The 26,079-nt window shown below is 57.9% G+C and overlaps 1 protein-coding gene across 3 annotated transcripts in view; it reads left to right on the forward strand.

Annotated features, from left to right (window-relative positions):
• The window catches only part of LMX1B (LIM homeobox transcription factor 1 beta), a 78,915-nt gene extending 53,438 nt beyond the window's left edge, over nt 1-25,477 (forward strand). Inside the window, exons 3-8 of one of the 3 annotated variants that reach the window (XM_045882015.2) lie at nt 19,843-20,075; nt 21,856-22,037; nt 22,242-22,319; nt 22,458-22,540; nt 24,658-24,818; nt 25,135-25,477. In XM_045882015.2, coding sequence (XP_045737971.1) covers nt 19,843-20,075; nt 21,856-22,037; nt 22,242-22,319; nt 22,458-22,540; nt 24,658-24,818; nt 25,135-25,292 — 895 coding nt within the window. In that variant the 3' untranslated portion in view covers nt 25,293-25,477. Of the gene's footprint in view, nt 1-19,842; nt 20,076-21,855; nt 22,038-22,241; nt 22,320-22,457; nt 22,541-24,657; nt 24,840-25,134 lie in introns of all 3 variants that reach the window. The other 2 variants (XM_045882016.2, XM_045882017.2) reach the window with 2 other exon arrangements.
• The last annotated feature ends 602 nt before the right edge of the window (nt 25,478-26,079 follow it).

Genomic DNA, 26,079 nt, shown 5'->3' on the forward strand with positions numbered 1-26,079 from the left:
AGTGGGGGGAGGCATAGGAGAGGGATGATTCCTTCAGAGGAAGCTGAAGGCTGGGCTCCTGAGCCAGGGATTGAGAACACCTGTGGGCAGAGTGCCCAGGCCCCCAGCCCCTCCCTGGACCTCAGCCTGGCAGCATTTCTAGAAACTTCGCTCTGAGAGGTCTCCCATATCTGAATTCCCAAGAGTATCTCTGGCCTATGCCTTAGCCTCCTACAGTGTAGGCCAGCAGGCCTGGGATCCCAGAACAGTCACCTGCCCCTGGATCTGGGTGACATTCCTCTAAGGGGCAGACCCCCGAGCCTGCCCCAGCAGCCTCCCGTGGCCGGACATACGCCACGTACGTGAGTAGAGGCAGTGGGCGTCCCCACAGATGGAAACGTATATGCCTGTGTGTGTGCTCACGGGTGTGTAAGCTGTTGTGTGTGGGTATAAATGTGGGAACTTGCTCAGAATTAGCCTGTAGATATGGTGGTACACATGTGTGGTCCTCGAAGGTGGCATGTGTTAGTGTGCACGTGAGAACGTGTGGACAGCATGTGTGTGCACACGGGTGCAGACCCTCACATTTGTGTGTCCGTGTCAAGAGCAGGGTTCGGCAGAAACGTTCAGATGGGTGTGAGTGGCTGCCGCTGTGTGTGTACGGGCGTGTCCACATGTAGGGCCAACACGCACACAAGTATTGATTGGCAGGCACGCGTAGGTGGCCGTGGCGGGGGGCCTGGAGGCTGTTCGCATGTGCAATCCAGGGGTGCACACAGGCGCGGGTAGAAGGGTATTTTTGGGTGCAGTCCTGTGTACCATGCTGGAAGTCACGCATGTGAGAACGAGTGAGTAGTAGTGAGTAGGCATGGGAATCAGGAGGCGGGTACACACACAGACCCCTTCTCCCTAACCACGCTGGCTGCTACTACTCCTGTTGCCTGGAGGGGCGTGCAGGACAGACAGACAGAGGGCATTAGAGGTGGCAGAGCAGGGGACAAGGGAAGCATGAGGTGAGGCTACCTGTTTGGCTGTCGCAGAGCTCAGCATCCCAGGCAAGGCCCCCACACCCAGTTCACCCATGCCATGCACAGGCTTCAGTCCCACCCAGTAAACCCAGCTCTGCTCCGCCACGAGCTGGGGGGAGGGGCCCCGCTCGGAAATCGGCCATAAATTTCTTGAGATGCTTTAATTTTTTAAAAGCCCCATGTAGATGCTTTGCATTGCAAAAACCCACAAATATTGTCTAAATGAGGTGCGCCAGCAGAAGGCCTGGCCAGGCCCACAGCCCTCCCCTCCCAGCAGCTGGGCCCGGGCTCAGATGGGGCCCCTGGCCTGGCCAGCGGGGCCGAGGGGCCCATCTTTGTTCCGAGCAGGGCTCAGACTGCAGAGTGGCTGGGTAAATAGTCGTTGCAGTAATCGCAGGCTGATTCCAACTAATTAAATCCTGCGCCAAGAGCCCACTCCAGCCAGTATCCCAAGAGGCCAGGAAAACACAGACACCCCAGACGGGGCTTTGCTCCAGGTCGGGTCTGGCTCTCTAATCCCGTATCTTTTGAAAGATAGGCGCGTCCCGGGATGAGGGGTCAGCGGGCCTGCCCTGCACCGAGCAGTGGAATTTTTCAATAACCAGCAGCTGGGTCACCAGGCACACAAAGGCAGTGTAATATCCTGTGGGCTTATGCGGGGAGAGAGCGCGGGCCGTGCAGAGCCAGCTCCCTCCAGGCCTGGGGTGGTAGTCCCCCACAGCCCAGGCCCCCAGCAGACAGCAGAGAGGCCACTGGGCCAGGCCTCTGCCCCCCTCCCACCCGAAGGGCAGAGAGAGCCTCGGTCGGCTCCCCGAACACGGGGCTTCCGAGAAAATTCATCTTCCTTATTAAAAACCAGCCTTGGTGCTCTCAGGCCCCAGTTGTGGTGGTGGGGGGACCTGCCCAGGGCAGAGCTGCTGGGACCAGGCCCCTTCCAAGGAGCAGTGGATGCTCCTCACCTGGGGAGGCCACACTGCATAGCGCAAAGGTCTCCAGCTCTGGAGTCAGGAGGGCTGGGGTTCAAATTCCACAGGGTCTGTCTGCCCAAGGAGATCCTGGCTGATGACTGTGAGCAAGGCGCTCACTTGTCCCCTCTGTGAAATGGGGATCATCAGTCAATGTGAGATTATTGGGGAATTAAATTAGACCCGGTGTCTGGCATGAAATGGGTGGGGGATCAGGGCATGTAGCTCTCTATTCTCTCCCTCCAGCCTCAGTTTCTTTCCCTGTATAATGGGGATCCGGGGCCTCCTTCACAGGCTCTGGGGAGAAGCAGGGTCTGTGCCCATGAGGGGCTCCTACACTGTAGAGGGCTGTCCCCGGTGGGAACCACACAACACATGTGAGAGTGATTAGAAGCTGCAGAGACCCGGTTTATTTTATTTTATTTTTTCCCAGAGAAACAATAGTTGCCCCCTCTCCCAAGTCTGGAATGCTTTACGCCTAGGGTCTGGGACCCCTCATTTAAATTGACTGCGAAGGGACAGGCGCTGTGAGCCCCGGGAGGAGGTTGTTAGGGATGGAAAGCCGGGGCCCAGGAATTTACAATCCGTTACTTGAGAGGTGTCCTGCCTCCCCCTCACCCCATCCAGGCCTTCGCAGACCCAGCATGTGCCGTAAAGATGTCACATTGGGTGGGGGTTGCTGAGGAGAGGTCCAGGACCTGGCCTCAGGGGTGGGGGGTACACAGCCCAGGACAGAATCCTGGCCGCAGCACCGTGTCCCAGCTGGGTGAGTGTGGACAAGAGCTTCCCTCTCTGAGCCTCAGTGCCCCTTGTAAAGCAGGACACAGAAAGCCCCAGGGTAGGGGGACCGTTTGTTTGTATTGCCCCCCAATAATGCCAGCCCAGCCACGAGACAGGTGATGGCCTGGTAGTGGTGAGGTCCACAGATCCACGGGTCACTTTGCAACAGGGACTCGGTCAAAACTGTGCCCCTCTCACTGCCCACCTGTGCCAGGCACCACACTTGGAACTCCGCTCACATACCAAGCAAGAGGCTCTGTTTCTTGACCAAATCACACACTGCCCTTCTCTCTTATTTGGGGTTCTGACACTCTGTAGCTGTGAGGCATGGCACAAGGCATGGGGCCTCTCTGAGCCTCAGTTTTCTCATCTGTGAAATGGCTGATCATTTCCCCTGCCTTACAGGGCTGAAGGGAAAAAAAGGGAGTAATGCATGAGCTCTGGAGCCAGGCACACAGCAGGAGCTCAATACACAGTGCCAGAGCAGGTGGGGAGCCTGACATTGCGGGGCGGGGGGGTGTCTCCTAAGGGAAGGGGCTTCTGAAGGAACCTGGGGAAGGGAGTGGGGACACTGATAAAGGGGGAGGGCATGGCATGCTGGTGGCTGGGCACTGTGGGCACGTCACATCCCCAGCCCCACAGGCATCTCCACCAGTGGGGAGGGTCAGGTTGGAGAGCCTCTTAGGAGCCTGATGATGGGTCAAATGTGGGGACAGGTGTCAAGGGGGAGGGGGACCCCGGAGTCGCTCAGGCAGAGGTGAGGGTGGCTATTGGTGGCCTCAGGCAGATGGAGACAGTGGAGGAGACACCTGTCTGAGGCCAGTCAAGGAGGTCAGCTTCTCCTGAGGCGGGAGTGTGGACACACTGACGTGGAGCTGTCCAGGGGGCCTGGCATGGGGCCCTAGAAGCCCCAAGAGTCCCCACTGGGAGCCATGTCCACCCTGAGCAGACATTCCCAGGAAGTGATCTGAGATGGTGATGCTCCAGGTGCCCCAATTTCACCAGGTCCCCCGGCTTCAAGGCACTCTGTTTTTGCTCTTCGCAGAATGGGCTTTAGGAAGCATTGCTCGCTGGGCCTGCCAGCCATTTCAGCACCCAACCCTTAGAGACCACCCCCCCCCCAGCCCAGAGCCCTGACCAAGGACATTTCCTAGTCTCAGAGAGCAACATTTAGGAACCTTCTGACTCAGGAGTGGAGGGTGCATCCCCAAGGCCAGATTGCAGGGAAATGCCCTGCCGGGGCGTGTGGGCATGTGTGTGTGTGTGAGAGAGAGAGTGTGTGAGTGTGAGACTGGGGGAGGGTAGCAGAGTAAACAGCCACCGCCCTGTCCTCTCTGCGGCTGTGACCAGGTACACAGGCCTGTTTGGACAGCTGCCTTGTCCGTCCGTCTGTTTGGGAGATGCTGGCTGATAGATGGGGGTGGGCAGGCTGTTAACCCCTGCCTGCCCGAAGTGCTGCATGCACACTGCCTTCTGTGGCCTACAACAGAGGCAGGGGGTGCTCCTCTCTGGGAGGACACCTCTAGCTCTGAGCCAGGGACGGTGGCTAAGTGACAAAGGTGAGAGGAGCTCCAGCGCATGGACAGTCTGCTCCCCACCCCCACCAGGGAACCGGGGAGCCCAGAGCAGAGAAGGGCATCTCTTCCAGTGGTGACCAGGGGCAAAATCTGTCCCTCTGGCCAGAGCCCTCCTCCTCGCCCCCACACCCATGCCCCAGGGAGCCTTCTCTATATTTATTAAAAAGCCAACTGCCAGTGTTTCTCAGGGCTGCCCCTCTTCACAAACACCAGCTCAGCCTGGAGTGGAGGAAGGGGGATTCTGGGCCACTTGCTGTAGGACCCTCTGAAGAGTGAGCAGGCAGACGTGGGGCTTGGGGCTGGCTGGGGCAGAATGAGGCTCAGATCTGGAGAGCTTGACCTGGGGGGAGATCCCAGACCCAGTGATGAATTGTACACCACGCAGGCTGAAGTGCAGTGAGATGGGGCTTACTGCGGACCTGGAGTCTCCACGTGGTCCCCCAAATGCTACCGTGTGTCCCCATCTCAGTCACTGCTCACCCATCCAGCAGCCACCCAGGGCTCCTCCCACCCACCCCAATGTCTAGGCCATCACTACATCGCTCTCTGATGACCTACCCCTTCTCCCACTCCTGCAGCCCCCCCCCCAGCCCGCCCCCCCACCTCTCCCCTGCAGGGCACCACCAGCGATCCGCTTAGCTGGTCTTCCAGATTCCACTCTGTGCTTCCCCCACCCCTGGTCCCTGCTCTGCAGCCGAAGTGATCTTTTAAAAATGTAAATAGCTCAAGCTACTCCCCACTTAAAACATTTCAATGGCTTCCCATGGCTCTTGAGATTAAGACAAAAATCCTTTAAATGGCCCACAAGGCTATCAACAGGGCATGGGTTAAATAAATTAGGGTTTGCCTGTACAGTAGAATGTAGGGCTGCTGTAAAAGGAGGTGCTCCAGGCCAAGGTGTGGAGTCCTCTCCCAGTTATGCGGTGGGAAGGGGGTGCATGGAGAACAGTTTTAGAGTAAATTTGTGTTTATGCAAAAAAAAGAGTGGACAAAACCCCAACCAGTCCTCATTTAAAAAAAAAAAAAGTCGGGGGAGGAGATTATGGTATACACACGGGTTCATGTATGTGTTACATAGGTATTGCATATCTTGGGAAGAGGGCTCAAATGGAAGACTGGTTGCCTCTGGGTAGGGGGCCTGAATGGCTAGGGATGCGATGGAGGAGACCGAAGCCAGCATCTTTTTGTACATTTGAATATTAAACCATGCAATGCATTACCTATTCAAAGATAAATTCAGTTTTTTTTAAAAATAACACATTTTTCAAGTAGGGGGTCTGCAAGAAGACCCTGTACCATCAAGCTGGCTCCTGAAACTCCTCAGCCTCCTCTTGTTCCACACACACCCTCTGCACCTTTTATTTCTGGTTAATTCTGGTCCTGTCTCTGGGCCTTTGCATTCACAGTCTCTGATGCCTGACCTGACAACCGCTTCCCATCCTGGTCTGGCTGATTCTCCCACCTCTGTCTGTACCCAAACCTGTCTTCAGGAAAGTCTTCTCAGATGCGCCCCCCGGCGTGGGCTGGATCAGGAGCAGTTGTGCCTGTCTTCACCTTGGCGTGTGTCCCTTCTCGGTGGGTAGGTCCATGTGGGCGGAGCCCCACTTCTGGCTTGGTCACCGCTTCCCCAGCGCCCAGCACTGAGCCTGACACACAGTATTTGGGGTACGGGTGAACCAGCAGGGAGGAGAGGATGCCTTGAGAATTCCCAAGGGGCTGTTGCCATGGGGCGGGGAGATGCCCACCCAGGGCCTTGAAGCGCAAGAAGGATTTTGCCAGACTCACAAGGTGGACAGTGCTGCAGGCAGAGCTCAAGCAGCTGGATTTCTCTAGCAGTCTGTCTGCCAATCCCTGCTCCCCCGTGCTCAAGCTGTCTGTCTTGGGCAAGTTACCTCCCCTCTCTGCGCCTCAGTTTGCTCCTCGGCAAAATGGAGTCATTGGCAGAGACCTCTCCAAGTTGCCAGAGGCGGGGTCTGCGAAGCCCACCGGGCAGGTGCGCACACAGTCGGCACTGGATAAATGCTGGGGGGAACTGCTGCGGGCGCGGGGAAAGGGTTAAAGCCGGGCGCTTTTTAATTGTCAAATGACTGCGGGCGATTAGCGCTGGCAGCTTCCTCAATAATCGCTCTTCTCTGTACCTGCTGGGAGCTTAATTAAAAAACAAAGAGGCTCAATTTAAAGGCCATTACTATGCTAATGCGGCCGGGCGGGCGGTGATTAAGCGGCTCCGGCGGGCGGCGGGCGGCTGGGGTGGGGCGCGGGGCGATCAGTTACCCACTAAACGGCCGGGCGGGCGGCGGGGGGCCCGCGAGCGGCCGTGCGCGGCAGTGCCCAGCCCGGGCGCCGGGCCCTGACCTGCGGGGCTCGCCCCTCGCCTGTCCTCCGCCGGCCCAGCCGAGGGCGGAGACCCAGGGAGGCGGTCTCCCAGCGCCTCTTCTAACTCCCTGCCAAAGGGTCTGGCGGTGGGTAGGAAATCATGCCAGCCACACCTCCAAGGGCTTCCTCTTCCAGAATTCCCCTCCTGCCTCCCACCGGCATGGAGTACTGTTGGCTCTGATGCCCCCGCTTGTCCGCTTACTCTCCCAGGCCCCTCAGCTGGGGAACGTGTTCTGCGCATGCACTATGACTGTGTCCTGGCACTCACAGGTCTCAAGTCTCCCAAACCACTGGGGCATTTGCTCCCCTGTCCCCAACCACCTTCCCAACCTCCAGGAAGGCAGGAGAATGTGGTGATCACCAGCCAGGCTAACCTGGGATGAGGCCCTAGCTCTACCTGACCAGCTGGGTGACCTGTGTAAGGAAGGGTGACCGACCTGCCAGGTTGGTCATGAGGTCCACCTACATGTGAGGCCCCTACACGTGGGGAGGGGCTACATGAGAAGCACTGAGCACAGGGCTAGTCTGGTTCCTGTGAATTTGACATTTAGTAGCAAAGTCTGCCAGGGTAGGGCTCAAAAACTTGACTGCACAGGTGTGGGGGTGGGATGGGGAGGGGTACTTAGTCAAGATCTCACAAGAGAGACTGGGCAGTGAGGTCCTCAGTGATTGGGCTGGCAAAGTTATTGTTATCTCTGGTTACATTAAGAGGAGTATAAAGTGGGGAATAAGGGAGGAGATGGCTCTTCTTGCCCCTGGAGGCCCAAGCTGCTGGGTGTCAGGCTGTCCTTGCTATTTGGACAAACTCAGGCTTGTGACGGGAGTGTGGAAAACCAGCCACCAGAACCTGGGGGAGGGGGAGAGGTAACCAGGAGAGGGAGATGTCAGGGGAGGGGTCACTGTCTTTGAGTCTCTGAAGGGCAAAAAGGAGTACACTTAACCTATAGTGTCCCAGCTGAAGCTGGACATTTGCGCCCAACCTAGGACACCCAACAAGGCTGTCTTGACCCCATGGTTTTGACCCTGAGCATGTTTTCACTGACTGTCTGATAAAACGTGTGATCATAAACTTCGGTGATTTCGTTGGTAACACGGAAAACCACCCACCCTACGTGAGCCTGGGGGATATTTTAACTTGGTAAACTAACCAGTAGTAAATACAATTGACAACAGTGAAACTACCCATGGTAAATACTGTACAGATTAACTGAAAAGTCAGATATCTACAATCAGTAAGATGCAATTCGAGCACAAACCTGATGGTAGAGCAAAACTTTACTGAAAAATTTTCATGGAAAATAATTTATCTCAATGAAAATAATTTCAGTAAAATAAAAATGGAAATGGAAAAAGTTGTAAATTATTTAACTGCACTAGAAAGAAAATTGATCAAAAAATTAAATTGCCTTAATGGAGGTTGTTCCAGAAAACACTTACTCAAAGGAAGTGTATCAATGTCGTTAATAACCCTAATTAAAAAGCTGTGGTCTGTGTCCAAGGAGTCCATATCCTTGGGGTCAGAATGATGAGGCCAAAATGTCAGCTGGTCAGCGTTAGGCTGTCCCCCAGTGCCTTGGATTTCTCCTTCTGAGACCTCCTTTCTCCTGGAAAACCTTGTTGCCCATCACACCAGGAGCTCATGGAGGGGAAGTGACCTTCTCTCTTGTCCCCCACTGATTCCTCATCACCTAGCACAGTGCGTAGTCATGGTGGGTGTCTGGTCAATGCTGACAGAATCAACAAGTCTTATAGCCAAAGCCTTAAAAGGCAGTTTCTGCTTTCAAGAGGAGGAGTCATGGCACAAGATTCGGCACTGAGCGAGTGCCTGAGGATGTGCGCAATGGTTGGATGGGTGCAGTGGATGGATGGGTGGGTGGCTGAGAGGGTGGCTGGATGGGCGATGGGTGGATAGTTGGGCAGGTGGCTGGCTGGCTGGATAGGTGGATGGATAGATAGAGGGAAGCAGGCTGAGTGGGTGGGTGGACGAGTAGGCGGAAATGAAAAAAACCTGAGCTGTCTTCTTTAGCCTAACATTCAAGGCTTCCAGCCTGACCCTTCCCTTTTCTCACTTCCAACATGACTGACCCACTGTCTCCCTATCCCTGAAAAATGGCCCCTAACAGAGCCCAGACTCTGGAATCAGACACCCCCCCAGTTCCCATCCCAGCCCTACCACTACCCCCTTTCAAACCTTTGTACTCTTTATGGCCCCTTCCTCCAGGAAGTCTTCCATGACTCTTCCCTACCCCTCCCCACCCCAGTGGAGTTTGTACCTCAGCAGGCCCTGCCCTGGATCTGGCAGCCCTTGCTGGGCACACAGGCGTGGGCCTGGCCTATTCTGACCACTCAGGACCCTGGAGAGAAATCCAGAGGCCTCTGTATCCTGTGGCGTAGAGTCTGTCCTCTTTCACCTGCATGTCAGCCCCTCGCCTCTCTGTAACCTCCCAGCCCAGGTCCTGGGCCCAACAGCTCTGAGCTGACAGCAAATGCAAAGCCATTCCACGTGGTGGACGGGGAGGAGGAGGAGGCTGAGGCAGGAGAGGGCTTCGAGCACAGGGAGGTCCAGGAAACCATGCAGTGAGGCAGGGAGAACGAGCAGGAGCTCTGGAGCCCGACCTCCTCGCCGTGATCCCAGCTCTGACTCTGAGCGGTTGTGTTACCCTCTCCGAGAGCCACTTTCCTCCTTTGTGAAAAGGGAGTGGCGGTGCCTACCTGTGAGGGGTCTTATGGGAGAAGGGCCTGTGGGCAAATAAGGCACAGGGCCTGCTCTGTAGGAAACAGTAAGCTTTTAGTCATAATAACAGTAGCAATGGCTGCTGGATTTGGCAACCAGGTGCTGGTGATCAGTGAGAGTGGGAGGAGGGAACCTGCGATCAGCTCAGAGGGATCTGATAAGCCAGTGGGAGAAGGTTTCTACTATGAGCTCAGCATAGGGCCTAGCTCATAGTAGGTGCTCAATGAATGTTAGATGCATGAATGACCAAAAGAATCATCAAATGAATTCATCAGTGAAGGGCAGAAAAAGATGGAAGAGCTTCAGCCCAAGGATTAATAAAGCAATACAGGTAGAGCTTAGCTTGGGGCCTCACCTGGAGCCCACAGACCCTCTGATTGCTGCCGAGGCTAGAAGGCAGGAAGGGGCATGTGGGAGGATGCTCAGAGGAGCTGATGCTCTGCCTTCCACCTGCCCAGCCCTGCCATATTGTCTCTACCTGATGTCACTAGGCGAGGTCTGATCCCCAGAGAAGCCACAGTACCCCCGATGGAAAACAGCCTCCTGAGGCAGAGGCTGGGCCTTGCCTCTACCCACCGCAGGGGTCATAGCCCCAAAGGGGAGAGGCTAGTTATCAGGTGCCAAGCCATGTGCACACAGCAACTTACTCTTAGGAGTGTATATGTGTGAGTGTGTGTGTGTGTGTATCCTAGGAGCTCTCAAACAGTATCTCCAGCCTGGGCCTCTCCCCGAACTCCAGACTCCTATATGCAGCTGCCCCTGGACGCATCCACATGGCTGTTAAAAGGCAAATCACACGTCACATGTGCAGAATTTCGCCCCCATTCTCCCCTCCTCCACCTGGCTTCCCTCTCCATTTCGTTTAATGGCAACTCCGTCCTGCCCATTGCCCAGGCACCCAAATCACGTGTCCAGCCTTTCTCTGTCGTCCTCTGGTGTCCCTGTCCACCTGCAAAACACATCCCAGCTCATACCACTTCTCAGCACCTCCCTGGGTCTGAGCAGACATTATCTTTTGCCTGGATTATTGAGATAACCTCCCAACCCGTCTCCCTGCTCCCACTCCCACCGATACGCAGCTCTGCCTGAGGAACCTGGTTAAGATGTCAGATCAGATGCCCCCTCTGCCCAGAACCCTCCCACAAAGCCAAAGCCCCACAAGATGTGCCCCCTGCTTCTATTTGCACATCCTAGCCCCCCCACCCCATCCCTGCTGCTCACCTGCCTTAGCAACAAGGGCCTCCTTGTCATTTCTCCAACATCCCAGATCCACTCAGCCTCAGGCCCTTTGCACTTGCTGCTCCCTCTGTTGGGGTTCCCCCCCCCCCCGCAGAGATTTCAGTAAGTCCTCTGACTGTTCTTTCTAAAACCCCTGGCCACCTGCATTGCCCTTCCCCCTCCATTTTTCTTCATCACATTGTCACCAATTGTTACACTCTGTATGCTAGGGATTTAACTTGCCTGTCCCCTCCCCCATTAGAATGGAAGCTGGGGGTGAGGGTGGGGTTGGGGTTGGGGGTGGGAGGGACTGTCCATTTGCCTCACTGCCCTATCCCCAGTCTCCAGACAGTAGTAGGCACTCCATAAACGTGTGTGGAGTCACAGGACGTGTGCCTGCCTGGCCAGGCTGGCCCCTGGACGGTACCCGCGGCTCCCGACTGTGCCCATCCCTCTCTGCCCCTGGCCCGTGACCTCCAGCCCTGGCCACGGGCTCCCGACAGCGCCCCGGGCCGGATCAAAGGGCCTCGGAGACGGCGGCCCCGTACAGCTGGGTCTGCGCGCCCGCAGGAAGCTCCGGGGCAGCCCTCTCTGCAGGCCCGGCCCGCGGAGAGGCCCTGCGAGGCCCGCGCTCCGGAGGCCGCCGGTCCGATCGCCCGGCCACGCAGCGCATTCCAACCGCGTGATTGACGCGCGCACCGGGGCCCCCGCCTGCGGCTCCCGCCGCCCGCCTGGCCCGCCGCCGCCGCCGCATCAAAGCAGATGTTTGCAGCTGGTTTGAGTTGGATCCCCATCAACAGGCCCCTTTTTGTCTCAAAATAAAAAACAGCTACGCCGGGAATGATAAGGACGCGGCAGGCACGTGGGGGAGATGTCAACCAGTCGGGGAGGGAGGAGGCCAGGCAGCTCCCTCTGCCTGCTCTCACCCCATCAGCTCCTCCAAGTGACAGGCAAACTCTAGCAGGAGCAGCTGGGCCCCCAGGAGTGTCTAGGGTCCTGTCCCCTGGGCCTCTGTGAACTCCAGCTCATCACTCGACCACATCATCACAGAAAGCCCAGCCCTAGACCGTAATATGTTGGCCACCGTTTGGAGCGCTAACAGTGTAGGAGCCCGTCCTAAGTGCTCTGCGACCATGCCATCCTGGGATCCTCGCCACCAGCCTGTGAAAGCTAAACATATCACAGTGAACACCTGTAAGGTGGGGATTGCACTCCTTGCCCCAAGGTCAGTTAGTGAGAGGCAGAGCTGGGATGCACTCTTTACACCATTCTGTTTTTTTTTTTTTAAGATTTTATTTATTCATTTGAGAGAGAGAGACAAGCAAGGGGAGAGGCAGAGGGAGAAGGAGAAGCAGACTCCCCGCCGAGCAGGGAGCCTGATGTGGGACTCATCCCAGGACCCTGGGATCATGACCTGAGCCAAAGGCAGATGCTTAACCATCTTAGCCACCCAGGTGCCCCTACACCATTCTTTCTGACTCCAGAACCAGCTTCTTAATTATCTGTCATGTCACCTTTCCCAGGAAGTCCCCAGCTCTCTTCCAGATTGACTGTCATGATTTTCTGTGCCCCCCAAGGTGTAGTCTGTCAAAGCACACTTCATGCTATGCCAGCCCCCATGGGACCAGATTTGGCCCCACTCTGTCCCTCAAGCATCTTGCACGAGCCTGTTTGGGAGTCAGCCTCCATGGGTGTTTGCTGGGTGAGCAGGAGAAGGTAGAGCCAGAGGGATGGAGGGCTGCGGTTCCCTCCCTGTGGAGGGAATGTGTCCAAGGACTGTGGGACTTGGGCCCAGAGAGACCCTAAAGGAAGCCAGGAGCAAATCTGCCTGTTCCCCAGTATGGCCCTGGGCAAGGATCTGACGGAAATCTGTGCCTCAGAGGCACAGCCAGACCCCATGATGTGATCGGGAGCTTCACATCATGAAGTTGGAGGTGAGGAGAGACGGTTCCAGAGCCTGTGTCCCAGCACGATGGTGAGACTCAGACTGGGGACGGAATGGGTTGTGCACCTGGCAGGATGCCCTCTGTGCCTGGCACTGGGCTAGACCCTCTCACACAGGTGAAAACTCAATGGGTTCTCAGTCACCAGGTGAGGGAAGATCAGCACCCCCTTTTTACAGAAGAGGAAACTGAGGCTCAAGAAAAGGATGCGAGGGGCGCCTGGGTGGCTTGGTTGAGCGTCCAACTCTTGATTTTGGCTCAGGTCATGATCTCAGGGTCCTGGGATGGAGCCCCATGTCGGGCTCTGGGCTCATCGGGGAGTCTGCTTGAGCTGCTCTCTCTTCTTCTCCCTGTGCCCCCTCTCTCTCTCTCTCTCAAATAAATAAATAAACTTTAAAAAGAGGGGGAGGGTTGTGAATGACCCAGGGCCACATAGCTGGTGCTGGAGATGTGGAAAGTGCACCTGTAAGCCCAGGGGGCTGACAAAAAGCTCTTGATGAGCAGGAGAAGGGACAGAGGATGGATTGGTTCACCTTGATCCAGGTGTCCAGGCCTGACCCAATCACCTGTGGCCAGGGGAATCACTGAGTACCAACGTGGCCCTCCCACCCCGGGGGCTTTCCCTGTGTACTGGAGATGAGGGTGTAGTTGGAGCCCAGCCCAATAGGAGGTGTGTAAAGAACTTAAGCGAGATACAAGTTAGGAATTGGCCTCCGGGTTGTATCTCCGTGAAGGGGGCCGTGGGCCAAGAGCGGTGAGTTCATTTGTCTTGCTACCTGGTGGCCTTCTTAAACTCCTAGAAGCAGAGTGGCCAATGTTCTCTTGTCCTACCTGGCTGCCTATTTCATTTCTCACAGGTTATTCACTCATTCATTGGACACTCACTGGTCACCTCCTCAATGCCAGAACCCAGCGTGGGAGGGGTGTGTGTGAATCAGACCCAGTTTCTGATTTCTAGGTCAGTGAGGGCTTCAGACACACAAATATCTCGGTCTCAGGGAAGGCTTCACGGAGGAGGTTACCCTTGAATTGGGTCTTGAAGGATGAAGTCCAACAAGAAGCAAAAGAAAGGGGGTGAGAAGACAGGCAGGTGGAATTTTAAGTGTTAAGGGGGCAGGAAGGGCTGGCCGTTTTCAGGGAGCAGTGAGAGGCCTAGCGGCTGGAGCAGAGGGTCTGAGACCGGGTGTGTCAGCGCTGGAGTAAGCCCTTGAGTGCCATGATGAGGTCTTTGGGCTTATTCTAAAAGTGGTGGGCGGGCGCCTGGGTGGCTCAGTTGGTTAAGCGACTGCCTTCGGCTCAGGTCATGATCCTGGAGTCCCGGGATCGAGTCTCGCATCGGGCTCCCTGCTTGGCAGGGAGTCTGCGTCTCCCTCTGACCCTCCCCCCTCTCATGTGCTCTCTCTCTCTCTCATTCTCTCTCTCAAATAAATAAGTAAAAAAAAAATCTTTAAAAAAAAAAAAAGTGGTGGGCACTCTTGGACTGAGGCCCTGGTGAGGGGCTACATGAACTGTAAGATGCAGCCATGGGCTATGGGAATGGCAGTACAGTGAGGAGGGAACAGAGGAGCTTCCACTCAGTGAGGATGGGGAACAGGTGCCAATAGTCTTGAAAAGATGATGACAGCAATCATAGTGCCTACTTACTAAGCCTGGTGCCCAGCCATTATCCCCATTGAACAGAGGGGGCCACTGAGGCTCAGAGAGAAGGGGCCTGTGTATTGTTCCTGTGCTAGGAAGGGACAGAGCCACGATTCCAAGCCTAGTGCATGCGTATGGACTCAAAAACCCACAGGGAGAGGCAGGAGGGTCCCCAGGATGTTAGGAAGCCAATTTTATTGGAGGTAAAAGAATCAGACATAGAGGGGCGCCTGGGTGGCTCAGTCGGTTAAGCGTCTGCCTTCAGCTCGGGTCATGATCTCAGGGTCCTGGGATCAAGCCCCATATCAGGCTCTCTGCTTGGAGGGGAGTCTGCCTCTCCCTCTCTCTCTGATCCTCCTCCACTTGTGCTCTATCTCTGTCTGTCTCAAATAAATAAGTAAAATCTTAAAAAAAAAAAAAATCAGACGTAAGCATTACCTGTCTGCAGTTGTCAGTGGCTTAAGAGAAATTAATTAATCAGATTTGTAATCCATGTTCAAATGCTCCAGAAAAAATTGGTTTCCAGAGTTTTGTTTATTAGCTTTATGAGTTTAATAAATTGAGCATTAAACAAATAAACCAATAAAAACTCAGAGGAGACAGAGATGTGTTCTCATAGCTGGGGACTCTTCACGGGAAGGACATCCCTAAAAAGGGACTTCCTTCTCCAAAATCACAGATGATCCTGGGGGAGGGAAGATGGGTTTGTGACGGGGAGATGTTCAGTTTGATTTAAGAAAAACCCACTCAGCTACACCTGCTGGGTGTTGGGCTTATGCTGAGCAATCAGAAATTGGGCGTTCAGAGCCTTGAGGGCAGACAGACCTGGGCATGGTACCCCCAGCAAAGGACAGAGGTGATTGGTGGGCAGAGAAATATTTGGATGCACAGAGCAGGGAGAGGGTATATGGTGGTGCTGCCATGTGACCTTGAACCTGCCCTCTGCACTTTGGTGTCCTCATTTGTAAAATGGGAATGGAAACAGTGTCTTCCATTTAGTGTTCTTTGAGGACTTAATGAGGTGATGCAGGTGATGATAATTGAGCTCAGTAACATTAGTGAGACAGACACATAGAGAATTGAGCCAGGAGTGCTTTGTCTAGCTCAGGCCAGACAGAAGCTAGAAGGACCCAGAACCCAGGGTGGTCGTGAGGGGGACGCTTGGTTGGGATCTGTAAACCTGGTGTCACTCCTGCACCCAAGAGTGACGGAGACCCCAGTGAGGGTGACCTAGAAGGGCAATAAGAGAAGAGAAAGGCAGCTCCATGGGGTGCCTTCTCCATGCCCGCACAGTGCCAAGGGCTTTGCATGCAGAAGGCCCTTCCAACAACCCTGTAGGAAGATACCACCAGTCCCATTTCACAGATGAAGAAACAGGCTCAGAGAGGTTAAATGGCTTGACCAAAGTCACACAGGGACAAAGTTATGGACTCAGGATGGAACCCTGGGCTGCCAGTTCCAGCATCCCCTACACACTGCTCTCCTGCAGGTGGCACTGCCTTCCTGGGGCAGGTGGTGCGTGCTCCCGCCAGACCAGGCTGGGGGTGGGTACCCACCTGCCCTACCTCACAGGTGGAATAGGCTGTATTGGTTGGTTCAGCGTTCATTGCACAAACATTTGCCGCTCACCTTCGTGTGTCTGGGACCTTGTGCTCAGCTTCGAAGATAGAGGTGGAAGATAGAGGAAGAAGAGGGAAAAGTGGGCCTGGAAACAGGGAAAGTGGATTCCTTCGGGTAAATACCATAATGGAGAGGAGATGTGAGGATGGGGAACTCAGCGAGGAAGACATCTAAGACTGGAGAGAAGGGGGGGCTTCCTGGAGGAAGGGATATCCAAGCTGAATCCTTCAGAATAAGCAGGTGTTTGGCTGCCAAAGGTTGAGGGTGGGAGGAATGGTGTTCTAGACACAAGGGACAGCAGGAGGAAAGGCTTGGCGGTTTACATGGAGATGGGGGGGAGGTTGCTGGCAAGCCTGTATGCCTGTGGTGTGGTCATGAAGCTGCCCTCTGGATCTGGAGCTCTTGGAGGAGCTGGACCATGGGATTGGCACCGAGAGGTGCCAGGCAACTGGAGGGGAAGCCACAGGGGGCTTCCCACCCCACCATCCCTCGACCCCAAGTGTGGGAAGCAGAAACACATCCATCTGGAACCCCCAGCACAATTCTGGGGAGTGGGGACTGCTGTCCCCATCTTACAGATGAGGACACAGACTCAGACTTGCCCAAGGTCACAGAGCCAGTGAGTGGCTGAGTCAGGATTGAGATCATGACCTGGGCTCCAAATCCAGTGCCTTGGATGCTGGCAGGGCCTTTTGCATCAGGCTCCAGGGCCCCTGCGGGGCAGGAAGGCTCGGAGCTCCCCAGCCTGAGCAACTTTGTCTCTGGTCAGTATTTGCAGCTTCTGTGCAGCATTCCTGGAGAGGCCCACTCCTGGCCTCAAAAGGCCTGCCCAGCTCACTGACCTCTCCCTCTGTGCTCACTGCTTTACACTGACAACTCGCTGCCTCTTCACATGGAGAAGCAGGCAGTGTTATTGAGCCCATTATACAGATAAGTCAGCTGAGGCTCAGAGAGAGGAAATTACTTGTCCAGTCACTAGCCAGGGACTGGTGGAACCAGGCATTGAACTCAAGCCCATCCAGTCCCAGTGCCACTCCCCGTGGCTGGGCCTGCTTCTCAGTGGCCGGTTCCACAAGCCCTTCTTGATGGGAGGGGTTGAGGGAGGGAGAGGGGCTGGCAGAGAGGAGGGGACCCTGCTGGCGCCCCCAAGCCCCTCCCACACGTGTGCTCGTCACGCTCACCCCGGCTCCATAGACAAAGGCAGCCCCGTAATTGGGAGTGAGTATTTCATGCATCCCCCCCGATGTTTTATTGGGTGGAGAGATGCTTGGAGACTAAGCGGATGGCACATTCCGTTTATAAAGTGTGCGCAGTTTGTTTTATATCCCGAGTTTTTGCAATCTAGATAATAGATGACGCCCCAAGTGGCTGGCACTGCCTCCGTAATGGCGGCACCGAGCCTTTGGAGAAGTATTAATAATAGATTGTGTTGATGAGTTTGGAGAAAGTAGCAATCGACCCCCTGCTGCCAAGGCATTAGCACTGTTCCGAATGCAGCGTGCATGGTGGCGGGCGCCTGCAAATGCAGGTCACCCCTCCTGCTGCCCCCCTCCCCTACCTAAGAGAGCCTCCTCTCCAGGAGCCGCCCCGAGGTGCCCTGACCCCGGCCTGGGCCCCTGGCCCCGCCAGGCTGGCACAGAGATCAGCCAGTGCCTGCTTGTGCATGGGCCACTGAGGCCGGGCTGCAGACCTTAGCGTGGCACCTAGATCAGGAGGTAGGAGTGTGGGGAGGGGACAAAGGGGCGGGGGGTGGGGTGGGTGGCGGGTAGAGAAGGCAGAAGCATCCTCCGTGTCAGAGCATCAAGTTCTGGAAACCTGGCTCCTTCCCCAGCCCCTTGGCAGAGCTGGACAGCCAGCCAGATTCCTAGGGGCCTCTGCCAAAGGCTGCCGTGGACAGTTGGGTAGGTTGTACCTCGAACAAAGTTATCCAGCCCAAGGGCCAAATCGGAGCTGAAATCCAGCTCATGTTACCCTTGCAAAGCCATGCACTATTTGGGCAATAGCGGGGTCCAGCCTACAGCCGGCCTGAGCCTCAGCCCACCCCAAGCCTTCACTCGCCTGCTTTGCAAACACTCACCAAGGTCTTTTTGGGGATCAGGTAGAGTCAGGCCCTGCCTTGTGGAACCCCTGCAGAATTGGAAGCTGACAGGGGCATGTGCTGTCACTGATGTGATGCTTATGTACCAAGGTACAGGCTCAGTATCATCGAATCCTGACAACAGCCCTTTGGGGGAGGTCCTGTTGACATCCCCATTTAACAGTAGAGGAGACTGAGGCCTGAGGGAAGCTCAGGTGGGCATACAGGAGGCCACTTCCCCCTGACTGGGGCGACAAAGAAGGCTTCCCAGAGGAGGTGGCATTAGAGTTGGGCACTGCAGGATGAGTAGGAGCCTGCTCGTTAGATAGAGGCGGGTGGCAGGGGTTGCTGGGGATGCCCCCAATTTGAGCGCCCCGGCTGGTGCCAGGGCAGCAGGCAGAGCTCAGATCGGCCCCGTCCACCGCGCTCCACTAGCTCGTCGTGGGCGGTGCTGATGGCAGCCCCGGGAAGGGAGGCAGGCCGAGTGCCTTGCATTTATGGCCATTTCTGTTCCCGAACCGATTAGTAGAGAATTGCAGCTGTAATCTGTGCCTGTGATGGCGGGCCATAAAGAGGAATGGGATGCGCACAGCGCTCCCAAGGTGGCACCCGCAGACGTGGCCCAGGGACGTGGGGAATGAAAAATGGTTTTAATTCCCTCCCAGCAGCAATAATTTGATTCTTCATAAATTTTTCCATCAAAGTGTTGTTGAGGCTGAGTTCCCACAGAGCAGGGCACGTGACTGGGAGGGGGGAGCCAGGAGGAGCGGTCAGTAGGTGAGGGCAGAGGAGGGGCCACGGTGCTCAGACCCGTCTGCACACAGGCTCGCTGGAGGCGGGGAGACCCCCGCCAGGCTTTGTCTCCAGAGATGGAAGATGGACCCGGTTTGTCATGCAGGGGGCTGGAGCAGGCCCACGCTCCGAGTCGGCCCAATCACTTACTACCACGTGACCCCGAGCAAGTGACTTCGCCTCTCAGCACCTCAGTTTCCTTATCTCTAAGATGGGGTTAACGTTCATCCCTGTCTCTTCGGGTCGTTGCAAGGATTAAATGCACTTCTGCCTGCAGAGTGCTTAGAGCCGCGCCTGGCTCGCTGTCCGTGCTCAGTAAATGTCTGCGCTTGGTAAAGATACTTAAGCCGAAATGAGGGATAAGTAGGGGTTAGCCCAGCCACGGGGCAGAAAAAGAACATGCTGAAGGGCCAGTGGGAAGGTGCTCTGGAGAAACCACAGGCTGTTCCATCGGGCCACAGCCTTCGGGAGCAAAGACAGTAAGGGTGTGAAGAGCCTTGAGGCACCAGGGAGTCATGGAAGAGTCTGGAGCAGGGGAGCAGTGTGAGCAGAGGTGTGTTTTAGACATCTTCCTCTGGCTCTCATCCTGGAGGGTGAACTGAAGGGTTAGAGGGGCCAGGAGCCCAGGAAGGGGACTGGGACAGGCGCTCAGGCAGGAGAGGAGCAGCCCAGCCTGGGTGGTGGGCTGGACAGGGCTCAGGATTGCTTGGGTGGGTGGGGGGGAGCAGAGAGGAGGTAGAGCAGGTCCTGGAGTGAGGGCAGATGGGACCAGGGGGTCGCCTGCCCTTCTCAGCCCCAGAACCCACCTGGCTTTTGGGGAAGGTTGAGGCTGACCTTGTGTTCTGCCCTCTAGTGGCCACGGTGTCTCTGAGCAGGAAGGGCCCTGAGCTGCTACACCCAGGAGAGGGCACCTCTGGGCAGGATGCCCAGCACCCACTCTTGGGCCACCAGGGCCCTGGGGCACCAGAAGAGTAGGGCCAGGGACCCTCCCACAGTCTGGCTCTGCGCCCAGGGTGGGCCTCTCCTACCTGGGGCGGAAGGTCAGGGTGGCAGGAGGGAGAGGCCCTTGGTGGACCCCCGAGCCGAGCCAATGCGCCCACCCTGTGCACCTGCAGGCTCTTCGCAGCCAAGTGCAGCGGCTGCATGGAGAAGATCGCCCCCACGGAGTTCGTGATGCGGGCGCTGGAATGTGTGTACCACCTGGGCTGCTTCTGCTGCTGCGTGTGTGAGCGGCAGCTACGCAAGGGCGACGAGTTTGTGCTCAAGGAGGGCCAGCTGCTGTGCAAGGGCGACTACGAGAAGGAGAAGGACCTGCTCAGCTCCGTGAGTCCCGACGAGTCCGACTCTGGTGAGCCATGACTGGAGCTGGGGGGCAGCTGGGGGGCGGGGAGGGGGCCCTGCCGGAGAAGCCCAATCCTGACCCCAGGACCTGAGCTACGTCCAGACATCCGACGCCCATGGCCCTGATGTGTTCACACGCACGTGTGCAGGTGCACATGGACACCGATGTGTGTGCACGCCCCCAGGCACACAAATGCTCGTGCGGACGCTACCACTGAGCACGCACGCTCACGCACGTGTACGTGCATGGGACCACAGATGTACACGCACGAGCGCGCACGATGGGTGTGTGGGTACCCATGCCCAGCAGCACACATGCACGGACACAGGAACATCTGTAGACGTGTGCTGAGATGCCCATGCATGCACGAACCCACACCCAGGAACACACCCGTGCGCGTACACTTAAACACACATGCCTGTGCACATGTGACCCAGCTCACACATCACACGTGCACTGAGCAGCTATGCACGTGGCCACACACGTTTATCCACATGCTCACATGCACTGCAGTTTAGACACATGCGCACACACGCGTCCCTCGCCCTCCCTTCGCCTTGCTGTGGCCCCCTCCGGGGTACGGCCCCCCAGCTGTCTCTGCCTGCCCCAGGTCTGCAGGCTGCTGGTGGCCAAGAGGCGAGGCTCTGATGCATTCTTCAGCAGCCTGAGCTCTTCCGTTTCCCGGCTGGGTGGGGGGGACCGGAGCCTTCTGTGGTGGAGGCAAAGACCCCCTTTTCCAGGATGAAGGCACCTCTCTACTCTGCTCCAGCCCCCAAAAGGACTGTGCCAGCGTAGAGCCCTCCTGGCAGAAGGGCGGGTACAGCTAGGAATGAGTCTTAGAAGGGAAAAGCCAGGGAGAAGGCTGGGACCCTGTCATTCCCAGATAGTGGGGAAGGACTGGAGCAGAGGGCTTGGAGAGGAGATGCGCTGGTCTTCTGAGCCCTTTGGGGTAACCTAGAGCCCACAGTCACAGGACCTGCCCATCTGGAAGAGCTTTGTCACTGTCGGGGCCCTGGGAGGAAGCAGTGAGCTCCCCATTTGTCTGTCCCTCTGTCCGCCCACGGGCCAGGGCACCGTGATGGCTGCCTGGACTCATATGGCAGGGCAAACACTGGCCAGGTGCCACTGGCCCATTCATAGCAGGGGGCGGGGGTCTTGGAGGGAGGAAACCCACCCCCGGGGCTCTGAGGAAGATGGGCCTGGGGAAAGGAGACCAGTTCAGACTTGGGGGCAGTGGGAGGTGCACGGTGTCTGCCTGGGGCTGGCATCTCCTGAGACCCACAATTCTGGGGCGTGAAAGTGGCCGTGTGGGCGTGGTGGGCGTGTGTGTGTTCAGGTGTGTGCTTGCCTGTATGTCCCCACCTGTGAGCATGCACCTGTGTGTGTGTGTGAATATGTGTGTGAGCTGCGTGTGCCCAGTCCCATGCGGGCCCATGTGCAGTGCGCATGTGCATGTGTCAGTGGTTGAGTGCGTAACTCTGTGTGTGGCGTGCGTGCCGTCGTCACGTATGATGGGTATGAGGATGTCTCGGGGTATGTCTTTGCCTGACAGTTCTTAGTCCCTGGAAGCTTCCAAGAAAGAAGGCTCCCTGGAGTCTCCTCGCTGGGTCGTGGGACCCACTGGCACTGGGCTGGCACAGTAGGAACCAGTTTTCTCCAAGGCTGACATGCTGCCCTGGGGTCTCCAGAGTGCCGGGGACTGGTGTTGGCAGGAGGTGATGGGATCCCGCCAGGCAACAGGTGGCCTCAGGGTACAAGACTGATGGGCTGGGTGTGTCCCCCACAGTGAAGAGCGAGGACGAGGACGGGGACATGAAGCCGGCCAAGGGACAGGGCAGCCAGAGCAAAGGCAGTGGGGACGACGGGAAGGACCCCCGGAGGCCCAAGCGACCCCGGACCATCCTCACTACGCAGCAGCGAAGAGCCTTCAAGGCCTCCTTTGAGGTGTCCTCCAAGCCCTGCCGCAAGGTGAGGGGCTGCGGGGCTGGGGCGGGGCTGACACCCCACACCCGCCGCCTTCCCAGACAATGCCCCCCCACTCTTGCTGGGGACGGGGACATCTGTCCACCTCCCGCCCCCCATCCCTCAGTACCCCCAAACCACCGCCTCCCTGGCCTGCTGCCCAACCCCCCCCCCCGCCCCCGGCCTGATCCATGTCCCTCCACTGGGCAGGTCCGAGAGACGCTGGCGGCAGAGACGGGCCTCAGCGTGCGTGTGGTCCAGGTCTGGTTTCAGAACCAAAGAGCCAAGGTGAGAGGCCACCTGTCACCCCCGCTGGGCAGGGCTGGGGGGGTGGGTGTGTGCAGGCAGAAGACAGGGTCCTGCTGGAGGGGCCGGGGCCAACCGGGGCAGGGAGGTGGGGACTGGCACGACCTGTGTCCCCTGCAGATGAAGAAGTTGGCGCGGCGGCACCAGCAGCAGCAGGAACAGCAGAACTCGCAGCGGCTGGGCCAAGGTGAGCCGGGACCAGGGCGGCAGGGCCCAGGCTCAGCCTCTGGAAACAGCACCCCCCACCCCCGAACCCCGGACCCCTTCCACCAGGGCCGTCAGGGCTCTGGGAGCTGCCGCCACGGAACCTGCCGGGATGGAGAGAGGCGGCGGGGACCACGGACGGGGCCGGGAGGAGAGATGGCGGCGTGGGCTGCCCAGAGGGGTGGCAGAATTTTCGCCCCGGGGCGCCTGGCTGGCTCAGTCAGTGGAGCGTGCGACTCTTGATCTCAGCGCCAGGAGTTCAAGCCCCGCGTTTGGCATAGAGCTTACTTAGAAAACAAAAACAAAAGCACCTGCCACCGTCTCCCACCCTCAGGGTGTGTTAGGCACGGTTGTCACCACTGGCCATGCTCCGCCTCGGAATGCCCACCTATTCCGGAGGGGCAGGGCATTGTCACAGCCCATTTCACAGCCAAGGAGGCTGAGACTCAGACCAGAGGACTTACTGGGATCCCTCAGCTAGTAAGGGGCAAAGCTGGCCTCGGCCCCACGTGTGGCGCCCCAAGCCTGTGGTTTTAACATGACCATACATACACCCCACTGCCCACGATAGAATTCGGCAGAAATCTCCAGAGAGTCTCTGCAGGGTGTTGCGGAGTTCAGGGTGGGCTCCTGCTGCGTGGTAAGGAGACAGTTTGAGGGGTGGCAGCCAGGCCCCCGAACACTGGGCTTTGCCAAAATCCTGTTACCACTTCTTGGGCCGGGGTTAGGGGGAGGCTGGCTTCCCAAGTCCTGTGGGGACATTGAGCCTTAAAGGGAGGGCACAGGGAGCTTCTTGGGACTGCCCAAGAGGAGTGGGGGCCCCAGGGCTGCCTGTTCCCAGGTGAGACGGGGGCTCCGGGGCAGGAGGAGGGCACTGATGGGCAGCCCCTTCTACTCAGGGCTCAGGGCCAGGCCCGTGTGCCTGGCTGCACCTGAGCCTTGCCCAGTTCTTTTCTCTGCTCCTGCTGTCCCCTTCTCCTAAGACAGCCTGGCCTCCTGTCTCTGGTCTCCCAGCTACCTCCCGTGTTCCCAGCTGCCTCTGAGAATGTTCCACAGTCCCCCTTGAGCTCATCACAGCCCTTACAGTACTCCACACACCAGCCCCTGCTACCACGTTCACACAACACCCTCTGCTCCTCCCCACTCCATCTCAGCAAATGGCACCCCCCCACCACCAGTGCCCACACCAGGAACCTGGGAGTCACCTCTGACCCTTCCTGTCCTCCATTCACTGTATCTGCTCAGTTGCCAAGTAGGCCAGTGGTTGCTGCTCCTGTGTCCTGCATGCCCCTCCCAGGAGTTGTCATTCCCACACCCACCTTCATAGGGACCCCAGCCCCTCCCTCAATTTCCTCAGTGGTCCCTGCCTTCAGCCTCCACCCTGCCAGCCTCTCTCCACAGCCTCTCCCTGGCTAAGACCCTCTGGAGACTTCCTACAGCCTCAGGGAAAACCACACTGAGCTCAGGCCCCCCAGAGGACCATCTTCCTCCCCACCCCTGGCCATCTCTCATCCTCACACTATAGCCCCATGCACGGGGCTCCCTGCTCCCACTGGCTAGTTTCTCCCCTCTGCCTTTGCTGCCTGTGGCAGGGCATGCCTGCCCCCTGACATGGTTGAACCCCTGCTGATTCTTTAAGTGACATGGAGTCAGGGGGTCCCTTCCTCCAGGAAGCCTTCCCTGAGCCTCTTTGGCCTGGGCCCCACCTTGATGCTCCCAGACGCAGGGAGCTCATTGCACCCACATGTTGAATCATTACTGCCCGCTTAGTGTCTGTGTCCCCCAGGCAGTGAACTTCTGGAGGGCAGGGCCACTGGAGGAAGGGAGGAGGTGGGGAGGGGAGGTCTCTGGCTTTCGATAAACTGATTCCTGAGGAGGAGCTGGAGGGTGTGTCTGGGGAGAGGGGCCAGGGGTCAGATACCTGGGTTCAGTGGCCCTGAATCACGGTACGCAACCTGGGGAAGTCCAGAGGAGGTCAGAGTCAGGGGGACTGCAGCGGGCCCCTGGCCTAGGGCGTCACGTGCGAGATCAGTGGGAACTCCTGAGGTACATCTGGGAGGGCTCCCCGGGGGCGGGGTGGGCTCCAGGACAGGGTGGACAGGGCCGGTCAGTGAAGGTGTGCTCTGTCCCCAGAGGTCCTGTCGAGTCGCATGGAGGGCATGATGGCCTCCTACACGCCGCTGGCCCCACCGCAACAGCAGATCGTGGCCATGGAGCAGAGTCCCTACGGCAGCAGCGACCCCTTCCAGCAGGGCCTCACGCCGCCCCAAATGCCAGGTGACCACATGAACCCGTATGGTAAGCCGCCCCGCCCCCTGCGCACCCCAGCACCGCCCCGCCCGCTGCCTGAGCCGGCAGGCCTGGGGCCAGGACGGCCACATCCCGCCCCAGGGCCCAGGCAGGCCCCGCCCACACAGCCCTGCTGCCCCCCCCCCCCACGAGGCCCCGCCCGCCCGCTCAGCCGCTCTGGCCCCCGCTGCCGCCGCAGGTCGTCCCGTCCCTCCTCCCCTCTGGCCACAGAGCCCGAAGGGCTGACAGCCCCGCCCCCGGAGCCCCCGCCCGCCCAGGCTCCTGACACCCCCTCTGCCCTCAGGGAACGACTCCATCTTCCACGACATCGACAGCGATACCTCCTTAACCAGCCTCAGTGACTGCTTCCTGGGCTCCTCAGATGTGGGCACCCTGCAGGCCCGTGTGGGGAACCCCATCGACCGGCTCTACTCCATGCAGAGTTCCTACTTCGCCTCCTGAGAGCCAGCCGGCCGCATGGACGCTTGCGCCAGGGTCCCGGGGTGGGCCTGCGGCCGTCGCGGCCACCCCACCGCCCGCACAGACTACACACAGCCATACGGTGCCCTTGTCCTGGGCCAGCCGGGCAGGCAGATGGGCGCAGCCTGGGCAGGGCCGCGTCCTGCCCACAGAGACCGTGTCACCCCAGGGACCCAGAGTCTCGGAAAGCCACTCGCCTCCCAGCCCCACCTCGGCCTCCATCGCCTCCTTCTCCCTACCCATCTCTTTTTTGGGAAGCTTAAATTCTCTCTATTTTTTTAAACGTCCTCTCTGTGTCCAGCCAACCTCCAGGGGCCAGGCCTCGGCCCAGGCAGCCCCCCACCCCCCCCCCCCGGCATGCCCCAAGGCGATGATGTTGTGTGCCGTGCCTGTTACCTTTGAGGAGCTGGTGCCCAGCTTCCCCATCTCCGCCGGCCTGGGTTCACCCCTCCCAGTCCGAACCTGGAACAGAAGTGGGGAAGAGTCCGGCAGGTGTGCCAAGCCCACCTGGGCTCTGCCCTGAGGGGGCGTCCCTGGGGGGGGCAGACTGAGCCTCACTTGCAAATGCACGCACACTCCAAGGCGCACCCCTGCGGATAAGCACACAGGTACACAGACAAGCTAAAGAGACGCAGAGACGCTCTGTGGGCCAGCCCTGCCAGGTCAGGAAGGGGAAAGAGGCCAGAGCGGGCCCGGGAGCCCCTCTTCTTACAGCAATAGGGGAGAAGGAAGGAGGGGAGGGGAGGGAGGGGAGAGTTTGGGGCTTGAA

This window comes from Mirounga angustirostris, unplaced genomic scaffold (genome assembly GCF_029215605.1).
Source record: "Mirounga angustirostris isolate CCGP_5_RB_7025 unplaced genomic scaffold, mMirAng1.0.hap1 SCAF_15, whole genome shotgun sequence".
Taxonomy (NCBI): Eukaryota; Metazoa; Chordata; class Mammalia; order Carnivora; family Phocidae; genus Mirounga; species Mirounga angustirostris.